The sequence below is a fragment of the Chaetura pelagica genome, unplaced genomic scaffold (genome assembly GCF_000747805.2).
Source record: "Chaetura pelagica isolate M959 unplaced genomic scaffold, ChaPel_1.0 scaffold299, whole genome shotgun sequence".
Classification (NCBI taxonomy): domain Eukaryota; kingdom Metazoa; phylum Chordata; class Aves; order Apodiformes; family Apodidae; genus Chaetura; species Chaetura pelagica.
Window position 1 is genome coordinate 885,265 of NW_009954507.1, and position 16,564 is coordinate 901,828.

Consider the following 16,564-nt stretch of genomic DNA (forward strand, 5'->3'; position numbering starts at 1 on the left):
TGCCCGTCCCCGCCGCACCGGGCCTTCCCCTGCCCGTCCCCGCCGCACCGGGCCTTCCTGCTCTGCCCGTCCCCGCCGCACCGGGCCTTCCCCTGCCCGGCCCCGCGTCCTGCGGGGAGCTGGGCCCGCGTGGCTCTTGCACTCGCATACTTCCATTAACTTCGGGTCTCCTGCTTAGAGGTGCTTCTTGGGGAGCTTGCTGTGTGGGATTCGAAATGTACTGTGCTTTAAAATGCTCTGAAACACGCATAGCTTTTATTTCTACTCTTTTCTTCTTCTCTCTGCGCTGCTTGGCTTTGGAAAAGTGGCGAAATATTTGCTTTAAAGTAAACATTAAACTTCTAACCTCTCTTGTTGGACTTTGACTGTCTTTCCCTGCTGTTTGCCAAGTTGGGGGCTTACAAAAATCTAACGTTGGCCCTCTTTTTTTCTTTTTTTCTTCATTTAAATTAACGAGCAGAGGTAATGCCTATGTCGCTATCATGTGCGTGTAACTGAAATAGTAACAAAGAAAGGGCATCCTTCCCGGCCTTCATTCATTCTCACCTGGTAGCTTCTGCTGAGGCACTGATGGGGAAAGACATTGAGCGTTTTCAGCTTCCTACGTAGAGTTTGATGTGTCAAAATTTAGTACTTTTGGGGAGGCTGGTGGAACTTCTAAGGTCCATCTGTTTTTAGCAGTGAAATTCGCAGCAACATTTTGCCTAGGAAATGCACGATCCAGCCGTTTGGAGGATCACACTGGGAGGCAAGATGCCTGCCTTGCAGATCCTCAGTTGAGGCCATGAAAGGCCTTAGGTATTATTCTCAGCTCTGATTCAGGCCTTAAGCGTGATGCTCTGTTTTTTGCAGGTGTGAAACACAGATAATAATGACATTTCTTGGGTGTTTTTTGTCTTGTAATGCTGTCTGATATACCCCACTGTGTGGCCAGGTGAGAGCCAGGAATTAGCCCTAAATAGAACACACGAGCAAAATAAGGTTATTTAAACCCAAAGCTGTAACTAAAACCCATCATTGTTACCTGATTCTGGAGGCCTCTAAACTCCGTAAACAACTCTTTACAGTATTGAAAGCTGAGGAAATCAGAAGTTCTCCATGGTCATGCTGTTTTCCTTCAGGATGAGCAATTCTGTCATTGTATTTTGGCCATTTTGCCGGTTTAGGCACCATGGATATTTGTTTCTGCACTGTGAGACGTGGAGCAGTCCTTTTCCCCAGCCCTCATTTGTGTCTCTGATCTGACTTGCCCGGTGACCATACAAGGCCTGGGCAAGAGGTGGGAGTGAGCAGTTGGGTGAAAAAGTAACTTGTGAAGCAGCTTTTGGCACCAATGGCAATTATGGTCTCTTGATCAATCAAGATGATCTGGAGTGCAGTGTACAGGACAGTTGGGCTCATGAGCAGTTTGCTGCAGGAAAACACGAGCTGTTTTCACACTCTGGCTGCCTTCTGCTGCTGCATCCCTTGTACTGGCTGTGGGGCAGAGAAGGATTTATTTTGTACGTGCAGATATATAGATACATATTTACTGTGTTGTTTAGTGTGGTGCTAGTTTTGCAAGGTGACTGGCTGCCTGATCCAAGTGACTGCACACCCTTGGCACACATGGGTGGGAGAGGGAAGGAGAGACTGGAGGTGGAGAAGTTGGTGGGACCAATGGGAAGCTACACTGGCAAAGGGCAGCAGGAGCCCATTGTGAAACATCAATCAGTCAACCTGCACCTTGTGCATTTCAGCCTCTGGTTGGTCTCCAGGCTTGAACTAGGTCCAGCAGTTGGCAGAGAAGGTTCACTGAGAAGGCCAGCTTGGAGCTCACCTTGTGTGTGCCAACACTGGTGCGCACTCATAACGTGAAGCAGACTCTTAAGAAGTTATTTGGCCTGTGGATTAGAGCATGAATTCAGAAAGCAGAGAGTGGGGTTCAGCCTGAGAGGGTTTGGGAGCATGCTATCTGTCTGCTGGCGAGTTCAGAAGCCAAGTAAAGGGTGGCAGGTTCCCAGGTGGGATTAAGGCAGAAGCCTAGTTGTTAGAGCTTGCAGGAGGAAGTCCTAGATTTTGGCATCTTCTCCAAGTGGTTCTTTCAGTATTTTATCCCATTACTAATCTATGTAAAAAAATGTGTGAATGGCCTTGACTGCTAGGGCTAGAAACTAACACTGCACTCAGTGGGAGAGGCAGCTGAACTGCACAGCCTTCCCAGTTTTGTGTTCTTGCTGTGTTCTGTGGGTCTTCAGTTCTTTTCTTCTGCCTAGTTTGAAGAGGAAGAGTGAACCTTCTCCTTTAGTCCAAAGCCAAATGATAAGAGCTCTTCTCCAGGGATTAGGGGGTGTGGGTTTCAACCTTCTCGGTGATGCTGTGCTTGGGTTGGTTGTGTTTGGAGTGCTGTTGCTGCTGGGCCATTTTATAGCCTAAGCTCTCAGAAAGGCAGGAGTTAAGACACCCTGGGCTAGGACCACATGTTTTTGGATAAAGCAACTTGAGTGCCTGCATGAGGTTTCCTGAATGCCAATGTTGGGAAGTTAAGGTCTTACAGCGTTTAAATCAGCTGCAGCTAAGGTTAAATATTACATACGCAGAGGTGGGTAAATTGCTGCTGCCTGAAAGGCAGATCTTGCCCTCAAGTTCATCTGCTCAGCTCTGTTGTCCCATCCATTCACTGTTAGTGTCTCTAGACCATGGCTGATGGCACTCTAAGCCAGTTCAGCTGACAGAAATCTGGTTTGGATTGTGTTTTGTGGTTTGCTTTTTCCGAAGGTTAGTTTTATGAAATCTCAGTATATTGACTGTGCTTAGGTGAGCATTGAAGCTGGTATGAGGAAGGTAAAAGTGTGTCCGGGTTCAAAACATCCCCTTTCAATGACAACAAGGTATATGAACAAGTCCAGCATTAATGCACAGGTAAAATTTCACAGCAGAGTATAAGCATGCTTGAGCACCAATAACTTTTACTGAAGGGCTGAAGTACTTTGGAAGCTGCGCAGTGGAACATTTTAAATGTACCTCAGTATTACCATTGTCACTCCTCCTCAGCTCAGATTTTGTTGAAACTAAGACACCAAAAAGTATATTTTTAAAAACAATTTTGTTTTGTGGCACCTTTTCCACACAGGTTTTCAAGATTTGTCTCACCAAAGCAGAACTCTCTCAATCGAGGAGCGCAGAGAAAGCTAACAGCATTGGAGCTTAACTTAAGAAAAAACAAAAAAAAACACCAAATGATCTGAAGCAGTGAGCAGCCACCAGCCATGCCCTTTATGTTATATAGCATAGATGTTATTTTAATTGTACCTTTTTACTGCTTTAGTTAGAGGTGAAGTAATAAGGCAATGGCCAGTCTCTACCAAGTCGAGTAAAATATTTAGGTAGCTTGCACCACACTTATGATATGAAAGTGAAACTTGGAAAGAAATTGCTTAAAGAGTTTACATTTCCTTATACAGTTATCTTCACAAATACAACCAAGGAGCTCAGTTTTACCCCCATGTCTATGCACAGACTCAGTTCAAGGAAGAGTCAATGACTCCTGTCCCTTTCTTGCTAATAGGGAAGGGAGCAGCAATGGAGTTAGTACCCTCATCTCGCTTCTACTTGTATTTGAACTTTCACTGTACTTTGTGAAGGAGTCAGGATGAAGAAAGCTAACAGACACTGTTGGTTTTGCCTTCCTCACTTTATTTTCTCTATTCCACAGGCCCTGACCTAGCAGAAGAATTGCCTGGTTTCTTGGCGAGCCCTAGCCTACGTTCTGCAGAGGATAAAGGTCTCTAAGCTGATGCTCATCCCTGCTGACTTACTACTGGCCACTTCAGGGGATAGGCTCTGGAAATTGACTTGCCTTCACTCTATCCTTGTGTCTCTTCTTGGATGCTTGGAGTGATTAGCTTATTTCTGCTTTCCTGTTCTTATTTTCTATAAGGACTATATCTAGTAATACACCCTTACCTGAAATGCCACCTGTCTTTATTTCAAAACATCTTTTAAACAAACGTATCTTCCATCTTTACAATAACAGACAATGGTTGCTTAAGGTAATTGCATACCTTGTTTTGGAATCTTTTTGGAGTTTAAGGATTTTACATGTTGCTTCCAAAAAATTGAGTGCATGATAATCCTCACAGAAGAAATACCTACCTTATGAATGGCTTTTGGCCTTTTGGATTACTAACAAAAATAAATGTTGCCTCTGGGAACTTTCATTTCTAATCCAAGATACTGCTGGGTAGCAGAGGGCCTACATGACATCTTTTTATGTCGATGTGAAAAACAAAGTCTGCAACTGTTAGATTTGAGGCTCCTAAACTGGGATTGCCACCAGAAGTTCTTGTCAAGCTACATCCCTAAGTAAAAGTTGCTAGGATATCACTTGTACCATGCATAAACAATATTGAGTTTCAAAACAAATGGGCTGGAACTTATTTTTTACTCACATTTTGTTATAAAATGGTTAATTTTTACTTGAACACGTTGCCTGCTTTTGTGTAAAACTTCCTGCTGTATATTAACAAATTTTATTTCAGCTGACAGTATACATTTCTATACTAGAATAAATAGAAGTATTAGAATACATTGCTTTTGGGGAAAATAGGAAGTGATAATGTGACTGAGTTGCCAGCATGGTGGGTTACTTTAGCTGGTAACAGCGTCACTGGACCTTCAAGCTTGTCCTTCTAATATTTTTAAGGAGTAGGCTTAATGGAGTGTGAATGTGCATCATGCACTTTATTCTTTCATACTGTTGATATGCACAGGACTATGTGCAGCCTCATTTTTATGCACAGCAAAAAATACCTGGGATGGGACAGAATTTACTTTGCATGTCTAGAAACAACAGGGTGGACTTCTGTTCTGCGAATTTTGTGCTCCTCACTCCTAGGCCATTAGTATTCATATTTCTGTTCCCTCTTCCCAGCTGGAATGGCAAACTTTCCCCTTCATTGGCTAGCTGCACAGTGTCGTCAAGGGGGTGGTAATATTGGGACATACTGGGTATTACATTTTAACTGGAGGCTGCTTATCTCCTTTCTCTTTGTGCATCTGAATTCTTGAGTACTACTTTGCTCAGACTGTCAGCACATAAGATAGAGTAAGTATGTTCTCTGTTCGGGTTTGAATCTCTTCAGCCAGTTCTGAGGCACTTGTAGGAAAATGCTGTAATGTGTATGGTTCAACTTACTATTGATAAAATTTGCCTTCAAAAATCTTATTTAATGACAATTGTGGACAGCACTGGCAACATGCTTGTTTGGCTTAACTGTAGTGTAGGAGATAGCTTTCTGCTACATTATAAATGTTTATTCTTTTATATTACATTATTTTGTCCTAGGTAACTGTCTGTATTGAATTCGTCCCTTCATTGTAGCCAGACCCTTTTATTTTTGCTTGAATTGTAGTATAAAAGAGGTTTAGTGTAACTTGACATCCCAAATATGTTTACCATAACTGATCATTTTTACCCTAATGTGTATTTTTTTAATTGTAAGTAATCCTGGAGTTTTGTAATTAAAACATCTCTGCAACATGTATATTTTTGTCGAACACTGGTGATTAGAAAGCTTTTGGTCTCCCCTCACCTGATACTACAATTAAATTTAAACTTCAGTGAGGTTAGTTCATAGTGCATATCTCTGTTAATTTTCTGTTTTACCCTTCTATTAATGTTTATTTTGTCTTTATTCTGGCTCTCTAAACAAATAAATTCCTATGTTAATGGATTAAAATGCACTAGCAAATAGCATAGGAATACATCCTAAAACATGTGTGGGCTGGCTTCTACTCTCCAAGTTTTATTACAGAGGACTTGGATTTAAAAATCAGGCTCACCCTACACATCACATAGAGCCCTCAGAGCAGGAGCCATTTCCTGCATAGTCCACATCCTTGGGAAGGGCAGGTTTCTCCAGAATCAGAGCTATCAGAGCAGCTTTATTCAAGTTAAGCTGTAGCAGCTGATGAGGGGGAGAGGCACACGTGCCCCTGCCTTATCAGTTGACTGAAAATCTGCTTTCTGTCATGTCCTTTTGCTTTTTCCTCAGAAATCTGTTGGGTTTTTTTCTTGCTTAAAGAAAGAAACTGGAGCAGGCTGCCCAGGGAGGTTATCTTCCTTCAGTGGGAGAGCTGGACTAGCTGATTTCTAGAGGTCCCTTCCAACTCTAACAATTCTGTGTTTCTGTGTGCTTTGTGCTAGTCATCCTCTCTTGTCCTTCTGCAAAGGAGGGGACTGCAGAGGCGTTCTGACTTTTGGCTGCTGTTAGAAGTGAGGCTGTCACCTGAGTGTATCCATCGTGTGTTGCGCTTTTTTCTCTGAGCTCAGCTTGCGTGGCACTGTACACACTGGCAAGCACAGGTCAATGACCAGCCACTTTGCAGAAGAAGCACAGGGAGTGACCAAGGGTTGTGTGTTATGTGTGTTGGTTGTTCATTTTGAATAAAACTCTTATCTGGGCTGGGTTCCTTCCCCTGATGACTGGAAGATCATTCATACAACAGAGGAACTGAACACATCAGGCCTCTTTGCTAGCCATGCAGTCTTCAAATAAATCGTATCGTTTTCCACATGAATTTAATTTGGTTTATTTTCATTACTTAAAATGCTTTAAGCTATTTTTCAATAGGTTTAGATTGTTATTTTGCATGTGCTACGTTTTAAAGCTTTTAGGTTATTTTCTGCAAGTAGTGCATGCTGCACTTGGGCTTAGGACCAACTACCACTTTGTAGCTGCTGACTTTCTGTTTCACTGAAATAGATTCTTCAGGGACCATTTGACTTCTGTGAACAAAATTCTCACTTTAAGCATTGCAATGGTACTGTCTGTGTGTGTTATTTATATATAGTTGGGCTAATGTGACAAACAGCTTATTCTTTGGATAGCTTAGGAGGCTAGCCTTTGCTTATCAAGAAACTCCAAAGAAAGACATATGTACTTATTTTATAAATTATGTACTTACTTTATTTCTTTATGTACTATTTTCAGAATTCCAATGGGGTTTTTTTCAGTGTAAGCCAACTCTTCTATTCCCCTGCTAGCTGTGTGGTATCATTGTCAGGATAGCAATTCTGAGGTGACATACACCAGTAAATATGTAGGGAATACTCATAGAAGTAAACATGCCTTAAAAAGCAAAGGCTAATTGTTAAAGCTGCTCAAAGAACAAATTGTAATATTGACATGAATCCAATATGTGTCAGTTACGTGTACACATTCAGATAAGGACACAGGGAGGCTGAAACAAAGAATTTGTTTCATTTTTGCAACCATTTTGTTTCCAAACTGCTGAAAAGGTTCTGGGCAGTTTATAATGAAATTGCAACCATCATTCATACACCTACTTTCTGCAGGCAGAGGGAGCATTAATGTGTTTTCATAAAACTCAGCAGAATGGGAGAGAGGAGTGGATGTCCTATAGTATCTTCTCGGAGCAAGCTCCCTTATTAATGACCCCTGGTCTTCCCTGTTGTTTGCCTTGTGGTTGTTTTCTCCTAAGTAATGCCAGAGCTGGAATTTGATTCCCCTGACTCATGGCTCTCAGCCTTTCCTTTTCCTGGAATATTTAGAGCTTTTTTCAGATATTACCTCTAAAAAATCTTGAGTGGTCCCATTCAGCTCCCTAACATGTTAATCCTGTGTTCATACAGTTAGTTTCATCAGAAGGCTTGGATTCTCCAGGAATTTCTGTAGGTTACAAATCACAGCCCTGTCACTCATAAGGGTTTTTCATATACCAGTCTTCTGCATAACTTGGAGCAGTTGCCAATGTGACTAAAGGAAAACCAGGGTGAGTTGCCCTGTGGGTTACTTCTGTGTTTTGGAGTGGTTCAGTCTTTGACATGTAGTTTGTATTACATCTGCTTCAGTTAGTTATCCATTTTAATTTGCCCATCTCTCTTTTTCTTTTACTTTTTTTTGAACCACAACAAAACTGTTGTAGAAATATCACTGCATGAAACAAAGTGGCATCATTCACCCTGTTAGGAGTTGTGTTGCATCCAGCACTTAAAACCGTGGCCTGTGAAGCTCTTGCTTTCCTAACCTCACATGCCTAATTCTGGCTGTTTTGCTTCTTTTCTGGTTTTACACAGACTAATGGCTGATCGAGTGCTGGTGATTGGCAGTGGGGGGAGAGAACATGCACTGGCCTGGAAGCTGGCCCAGTCCCCCCATGTAAAACAAGTGTTTGTTGCTCCAGGAAATGCAGGAACAGCTGACAATGGAAAAATCTCCAATTCAGGTAAAAGGAAAAAATACTGGTTTAAAATTTGATTAGAAGTAAGTTGTTCCATTCATGGATCTATTAAAGTGAGAGGATTATTATTATTGCTATTTTTTAAGGTTCCGGACGTGTGGAATAGATGGTCGCAGTTAAGAATAATGTCTAGGCAAAACCTTGAGCCACTACTCATTTTATATGATCTCAGCTGTGGGAGCTGGGTCTTTGGCTTTGAGGGTGGAGGTAGCCGCCAGAACTCCATCTGTCTGATGTGCATTCTTCTGGGAATACAACTTGGGATAGCTGCAGTGGTTCCTGCCTCCTGGCAGCCTAGCAGGAAAGGGGTGATGGTTCCGCTTGGTACGTGCTCCAGTTCAACAACTGGTGAACAGCTTAAAAGTGCCTGAACCAAACATCTGCACCTAAATTACTAAGTTCACTACTATACTCTCAGAAGTTCATTGAAGCCCTGTGACCCCTGCAGCCTTTGATAGGAATGCTTTCTCACCTGAAATGTTCAACTGTAAGAAACCATTCAATCCCTTGTCTCAGTGACCTTAAGAAGTTAAGGTTGTTTTCAAATGTTTCTCTATTTGTACTAACTGCCTGTTTTGAGCTTCTAGCTTAATATATTAAGCTCTGACTGGTTGTAATTTAGACTATTCCTAGTTAATAGTTTTGAGAAATCAAGCTGAAAGTATTTCAAATTGATTATCCAAAATTATGTGCTGCATTTTAAAAAAATACTGATCTAAGGTGCTTGCCAGGAGGCACACAGAGAATCAGTACAAAAACAGAGGTAATTACTTGGAGATACCTGTCTTTTTTCTTTATATAACAGGTCCTGAATTAGGTATTTTAAACAACCAACTCCAGTTGCTACTTTAAAATATGTGATTAAAGTTAATGTAGTATGCATGTGTTAATTATATATGTCAATTTTCTGCATTCATATTTGTATGTGAGTAAAATCTTTTTTTGTTGCCATCTCATGTTGAAACATGAATCTTGTCAGATTCTTGTACTGCAGGTGATTATTGTATTTAATTCCATTGGAATGCCTAACTAGAGGCTGTTTAAATAACTTTGTCCTTAATTTCTTGGACTAGTCACGGTATCATAAGTGGTTTTTTGTTATTTTTGGTCTCTGAGGAGAGGGCCCAAGGAAGAGCCTGACGGGAAAGTCATAACGTATCCTTTCTCATCCCAAAAAGTCAAACAAAAATCTTTATTCTTATGCTAAATTGAGTCAATGCCAGTCTGCAGAATCTGAAATTTCAGTATTTTTTCACAAGCAATGACTTTTAAAAACTGCCACGCTTTTCTCTCACCTTGTTATTCCATAAAAAACTACTGCAACCTAACAGTGGAAAATAATCGAGTATGTGTGTAATAATGCTCGAGACAGGTCTGTGAATCTTCCACATATACTAAAACCTTGTTTACTGGATTATGGGCTCACATGCACTTTGGGAGAGGAATCCTCAGCCAGCCAGCAGATGGGGAGAATATAGAATTCATAAGGAGTTTGACTTGTCTGTTTTTTAAGGAAACAAATTGTCTTATCTGCTCAGGCATTTTAGTTCTACCACTAGGATCTAGATTTTAACTGAGGGAAGAGAATGGAAAACAGCTTTGCAGAGGCATCTGAGCCCTATTATATTCTGTGAGCCTGGGCAACGTTTGTGAAACTGCTACCATTGTTTCTGGTTTTTTGGTATAATCAAGATTTGGATCTGAATGTTCATTCTCTTTTCATGGTTCCTGAGATTGCCTTTAATTAGCATTGCAACTCCAGTTCTCAGACGATTTCTGAATGGATAGATAACCTTAAATATTTCAAACTTTGCCTGTATCTAAGTCCAGAAAAAATGTTCATGGTTAATTTGAGTCAGTAATCGTTTCCGATGATAAAGGCAGATTTAGGTTGAGTGGCTAAATATAGTTTTATATTCAATTTATATTTAATTAGCAGGGCAATTTTGGTGCCAGAAGTGTACAGGATGGCTTTCTGAATTCAGAGGCAGGCATATGTGTGTCTGTGAGTGGACTTCAGCATTCTGACATCCCCTTGCATTCCATTTTACCTCTCAGTATTAGTATGTACTCTTAATTTCAAGCTCTAGCTTTGAAAACCATGGTCCAAGGTCCTTCTGTCTGGTTCAAAGGGAATGTTTAGCTGTCATTTTGAGCAGTGAAACACAGCCACAAAATGTCCTCTTTCAGTCTATGTCCCAGCAAAAAGGCTGTTTGGGTGGGAAAGTTAAAAATAGGTATTAACTGTGTGATTTAGTCCTTTCCATGTATTACTAGGACATTTCCACATCATCTAAATCCTGTGCCATATTCCCTGTTTGTGTCACTAGTAGATCAGGCCTGTGGCAAGAGAATTTGGGATGAAAAGTGCAATTACCTTACATGTTCATTCCTTTCCTTGCTTCCCTTCATATGGATTAATATTGTGAGGAACGGGGATTGTCCCTCTAACGTGGTCCACCAGAGCTCCCACTCTCTTCAATCTGGATCTGCTGTTCTCCATCTGCTTTCACAACAGCCACATGGGACTGAAAGGCAATATTGACCTTTATGTTAATCAGTACTTTAAAGCCAAGTGTGTTATGCTTTCTTGTGAGCCCAAAGTCAATTGACAGAAATTGCACATGGAAGTCACAGGCCTTTGCTTCTCCTTACTTAGAAATGTTGGTGGAACAAAATATTTAAACTGTTAAATAGATATTATTAGTGTGCCGTCAGGTTTTTTAGAAGCATAGAATGGTTTGGGTTGGAAGGGACCTTTAAAGGTCATCTAGTCCAACTCCCCCTACAGTTAGCAGGGACTTCTCCAACTAGATTAGGTTGCTCAGAGCCCCGTCCAATGTGACCTTGAATGTTTCCAGGGATGAGGCATATACTACCTCTCTGGGCAACCTGTTCCAGGGTTTTGCCACCCTCATTGTAAAAAATTTCTTCCCAAATAGGATTAATCTATAAACAAAATTAAGGTTTCAGAGAGTTGCTTTTATGCCATCTCTTAGATAGAAATGACCACTTCTCTTGTGGAAGCAGGCAGTTTATTCATGCAGGATGGCAAGAGCACAGTGGACACCAACACAAAATCAGGTCTGCTTGTCCAGCAGAAGCTGCTGTGTCTCTGTCTCTCCTCTCTCTCCCACCACTTCCTCAGAAACAAGCCTCTGGCATGCTTGGCAGTATGGTTACTAACGGGAGATCACACTTGAAGCAAAGTAGTCCAGCTGTAAGGAGAAGCTATGCTGTGCTGTACTCTGCTCCCTTTGCCAGCTTTGAGCCCTGATGTGTTGGTCTCCTCCCCACAGGGGCAGCCAATCCATGTCCGGATGCACTCACCCCTTCTTTGGCTCTCTCTGGGTTCGTGTTCCCGTCCTCTGTAGACCTTGGCTTTATTTATTCTTGATAAAAGCAGTGGAATTGCATTGCCTTTGCGTAAATTTTTAATCATGAGACTTGACATTATTGTCTTTTCCTGTGAGCTTTTTTCTTTTGTTTACACAGTTCTTGGCATTCCAAGTATCGTCATATTAAATGTTTGTTTATAGAAAGTTAACAGTCCTAAAAACCTAAGACCAACACCCTTACCCATAATTACAGCACCTACCCGTATGAAGTTCAGCCTAACCTAAGAAGAAAATGTTCCTATTCCCCTTTGTTTCAGTGGGGTCACAGTTGAGCCTGGCAATTTTTAGCTGACACTATAGAAAACAAGAAAAAAAGAAAAGAAACAGTTGCAACCCCACCACCAGCGACTCGTTTCTGTCCCCTACAGGGTCCTGGCACAAGCATGGGTAAAGCTTTGTGGTGACCCTGCTCAGGGAGGAGACTGGTTGAGAAGTATACTGTCCTTTTTGTGCTTGGGAGTTAATTTTCACTTGGATCCTTTGCTGTGATTCTTTGCTGTCAAACAGGATATTCGAAGAGATGAGAACCATTTCCTGGATCACAGTGTAGGGGAACTCAAAATCTTTTCTCTCTCTCAAGAGGGAAGTTGGTTTACAATGTATGTAGAACTGCAGGCTTTGCTTGGGGGGTTGGTCCTGTATTTTGGTCCAAGCCTCAAGTGTAAATCTTTATGCTAGTGCATGCCTCACTCTTCCAGATTCACAGTGACCTGCTATTCTAGAATAGGAGTGGGGAAAATGCTCTTTCAGCCTTGTGTGATAAAAAAGTGCTAAGCAACAGTAATGAATGCCATCTTACTGCTCTTTTGTATCTTTGACAGCTGTTTCAGTCACTAATCATGCTGCACTTGCCCAATTCTGCAAAGATCAGGACATCAGGCTGGTTGTGGTTGGTCCAGAAGTTCCTCTTGCTGCTGGTAAGAGAAAGCAAGCTAAAAATTATAGCCTTCATAATTTGGGAAGACAAGTAAATTTTAGTCCCCATCTTCTATGCAGCACTCAACAGTATCTTGAGTGTCTTTTGTTGGAATGGAAACAGATCCTCCATTTCTGTTGCCCTGAAACTCAGGGTTGTGCTGTGGTACAGATGAATTTCTGAAGGGTTTCATTTGAGCAATGTAACAGTTAAAATATCCTTACATGTTCAGTTTCTTTTTAAGGGCTTGGAATTAGTAAAGGAGGTATCAAAGTGTTTCCATATAGGAACCTTAACTAGAGGTTTGATTTTTTTATGGAGCTTTTATTTTTTGAAAGAATGATAATTTAGGATTTGGTAAAAAAAACCAACAAACCCAAACATTTATAAACATGTTGATAATGTTTCTGTTTTAACTTTTTACATGATCAATAACTTCACAAAAGACTGATGTCAACTTTTTAGGTAAAAGCTATGGTAAAGCAAGGGGGAGTTGGCATCCCACCAAATGCAGCAGATCTTCTTAGCCCTGGTTATTACAGGGATACTTGATCCTGATTACAGTGAAGAATGTGTCTTTTTTGGCATGCATCTGGTAAAATAGGTACTGGACAGAAATATACAGCTTATCATTCCTGACATACTTGTTCCAACAAATCAGTGCATCTGCAGACTTGGACTATGTGACTCCTGTAAGTCATCTGGTGATTTATAAAATTTTTATGTGTTGTCATTTTTAGGAATTGTTGATGACTTGACAGCAGCTGGGATAAAGTGTTTTGGTCCAACAGCAAAGGCAGCTCAGCTGGAGTCCAGTAAGAGCTTTAGCAAAGCCTTTTTGGATCGTCATGAGATCCCAACTGCAAGATGGAAATCTTTTACTGATGCTAAAGCAGCATGCAGCTTTATTAACAGGTAAAATTCTTGTAATTTTAGAAATATTTTTACAGCAATGTACAGAGTGCTAGGTCTCCAAAACAAACAGTCAAATGGTTACTAATATATCAGTACTTCTGGTTGTGATAGAACATCTGTAAAGGTTTTGAGGGTAATCTAACATGACACTCTCACACTGCAAAAAGTCTGTTAATGAAATGGTTCTTATTTACTGTGAAAATAATGAAAATGTAATGAAAATAAAGTTCAGTGTTCAGTTTACAGAAGAATATAGGAGAAGTTGAGGTTTTTTATAAAATTTCCTACTGTGGAAGCCTGGCTTGCAGTCTCAATAGTTGTATGTTCTGCCTTCTATTCCCCACAAATACAAATACAAATTCCATATTGGAGACTAACTCAGCAAATAATAATTTCCTCATCAGAATACAGTCCAGGTGACCCAAAAATGACACAACAGTATATTAATAAAAGGGGACCAACCTTTCCAAACAGTAATGAGATTCAGTAGTGGGGAAAAAAAAGGAGGCAGAAGTCCCTTAAAGGCGTAGCATAACAAGAGAAGCCTGGTTTTTATTTGTGAGTTACTCAATAAAGTAAAACAGTTGCTATGAAAACTGGTAAATATTTTGATCTTTCAACTATCAAAATATTTAAAATGCCTACAAAACACATTTGCAATACAGAGTGTTTACTGTTGAATCTCTCTTCTCTCTCTTCCAAGTGCAAACTTTCCTGCTCTAGTTGTAAAAGCCAGTGGCCTGGCAGCTGGCAAAGGAGTAGTTGTGGCTTCAAACAAGGAAGAAGCTTGCAAAGCTGTTACTGAAATCATGCAGGTGAGTAAAAATGTCATGCACTAACTGGAGAAGTTCTCACACAAACTAAGTTGATAACCATCTCAGAGTCTCAAAGGTATTCTTTATGTAATAGGAATTTGCCTGAAAGACACCTTTTACCCATTATTTGGAAAGCTATGAAACTCCACAGTTTTTTATTGCTTGAGACAGGGTGCTCTTTCTCAACATAGTTCCTTTAGGATAAAATAATTTTTAATGAAAAACTACACTTATTTCCATATGTATTTCCCTTTTTGTTCTTTTTTTTCTTTTTTCTTTTGTCTTTTTTTTTTTTTTATTTTATTTTTGACTATTTGAGACTGCTGCAATCAAACAGGTACTACAGTGCTGTAATTTTAACACTGTAATTGAGCCAGATCTTGACAAGCCACATCAGCTTTAGGACTCCAATCACACATCACTTCAATGTGTAGTAAAATTCCAGTGGGATTATTTCAAGTATATATTTAGGTAGGGTATTCAACAAATATATTAGGGCCATCAAAATCTGAAGAGAAGCAAAATGAAGCTATTTCATCTGAACAGTTAGGAACATAGAGCTGTAAAGTAGCATGTACACAGGTCAGGTCCTCAGCTGGCATCAGCAGCATAACATCTTACAATTCAGTGGAGCTATGCTGAGTCATAGGAGACATCATCTGACCCACTTGTATTTCAAGAGGCAGAATATAGGTTCTACACTCACATTATTTTGGGGTCTGTATGTGTGTATGTGGTTGTTAGGCAAATACATGTCTTAACATGTGGCCCAATGTCTTGAACGAAAAAATTGTACGTTAGTCTTACAGACCCACACAATTATCTTGTCAGTGTAGGCTTGTGGTTCTTGCTTTCCTAAACATGCAGTGTTCAAACATTGCTCTGGAATATGGAGATATTGCCTCCTTCCAATGTATTCTATAGAACTGCATTTTCTTGTAAAAAGCTCAGATTATAGACTTGACAGGCATTGCTATTACTCTCAGTATCATGGGTGCAAACTTGAGAAGGTAGAGCATGAGGAATTGCTCCATAAGTCATGAATATAACCTGCAATTTAAAAATATTCAGGCATAAAATCTGCATTTATTTAAGATTAAGCAAAAAAAAGAAGCAAGGATTTTACCATTGTTGACATGCCTAGGATGAAGAATGGGTCAGTAGTATCAAAACCATGCTGCATTTTTCTTTCTATCTTAAAAAACTTGTTGTATTTTGAATATTCAAAATAACTGAAACTGAACTTAAGGGGTTTTGTTTTTACTGTAGGATAAGGCTTTTGGCACAGCTGGAGAAACTGTTGTTGTTGAAGAACTTCTTGAAGGAGAAGAAGTTTCTGTAAGTATGCATCTCACTGTAACCCTTTGATTATACCTGTTCTAAGCTATTTAGGAAAGACTATATAAATACCTACATCAGGGATGTGTAAAATTTTATTACTTTAAAATAGTTATTTGTTTATAAATAAAATTGTATTAATTAAAGACATCTGTTTTAAGAACCAAGCTTCCTGCAGTCTGTTAAAATAATTCCAATTAAATAAAAATAACTCAAGCAGCTGTTGCCACATGGAAAAAAAATAATCAGACCTTAAAACTTTTGAGGGTCATTGAGTGCAACTCTGTGTTACGATTTCTCTGACAGCAATGACAGTAGAAGATGTCTCTTCCCTTCCATATTGCTACCTCTTCACTGTTGTTTATCATTAATTCAGTTATGCTAGTTAACTGTTCGTGAAGCTACAACCTAAAGACCTTGTTTCAGACAAACCAACAGCACCACCTTGCCTGTATTCTGTGTGCTAGTTTAGACCCCAGTGCCATTTGAATTGGTAACGGGATGGTGAAGTGCAGAGTGAGGCCAGGAGTGGTTGGCAGTAAGGAAGGATGGAGACTTTCTTGAGTTAGCTTTGCTGGTGAAGGGAATGTGTTGAACTGAGGGACCTGTAAACTCCTTTGGAGCAGGGGAACAGTCAGCTCAAGGGAGATGAAGGCAGGATCCTCTTTAACCAGTTTCATAGTCAGAGAGGTTGCAATGTGGCAGTGCACCAAGGAAAGAAGGATCTGGGACCAAAGGCAGTTGAATGATCTGACAGCGTTGGTTTACTCTGCAGATGTGAGAGAACATTTTCTTTATGCTAAGCTGATTCAGCTCTTTAATTTAAATATATATATATATATATATATATATAAAATTTAATTAGCAGATTGTGAAGGAGAAAAGGAGAATTGGAGCTTGGGTTTTGAGGTGGCAGGGGGAACTGAAACTTGGGTCAC

At 40.2% G+C, this 16,564-nt stretch overlaps 2 protein-coding genes across 2 annotated transcripts in view; one reads left to right on the plus strand and one right to left on the minus strand.

The window, feature by feature from the left end:
* SON (SON DNA binding protein) overlaps positions 1-584 on the minus strand; it is a 40,608-nt gene extending 40,024 nt beyond the window's left edge. Inside the window, exon 1 of the mRNA XM_010004683.1 lies at positions 547-584. Within this exon, the coding sequence (XP_010002985.1) occupies positions 547-584 (38 nt within the window). The remainder of the gene's footprint in view (positions 1-546) is intronic.
* Positions 585-5,059: 4,475 nt separating this feature from the next.
* Positions 5,060-16,564, plus strand: part of GART (phosphoribosylglycinamide formyltransferase, phosphoribosylglycinamide synthetase, phosphoribosylaminoimidazole synthetase) — a 38,965-nt gene continuing 27,460 nt past the window's right edge. Inside the window, exons 1-6 of the mRNA XM_010004665.1 lie at positions 5,060-5,086; positions 8,081-8,229; positions 12,464-12,559; positions 13,299-13,473; positions 14,177-14,288; positions 15,558-15,626. Coding sequence (XP_010002967.1) covers positions 8,085-8,229; positions 12,464-12,559; positions 13,299-13,473; positions 14,177-14,288; positions 15,558-15,626 — 597 coding nt within the window. The 5' untranslated portion in view covers positions 5,060-5,086; positions 8,081-8,084. The remainder of the gene's footprint in view (positions 5,087-8,080; positions 8,230-12,463; positions 12,560-13,298; positions 13,474-14,176; positions 14,289-15,557; positions 15,627-16,564) is intronic.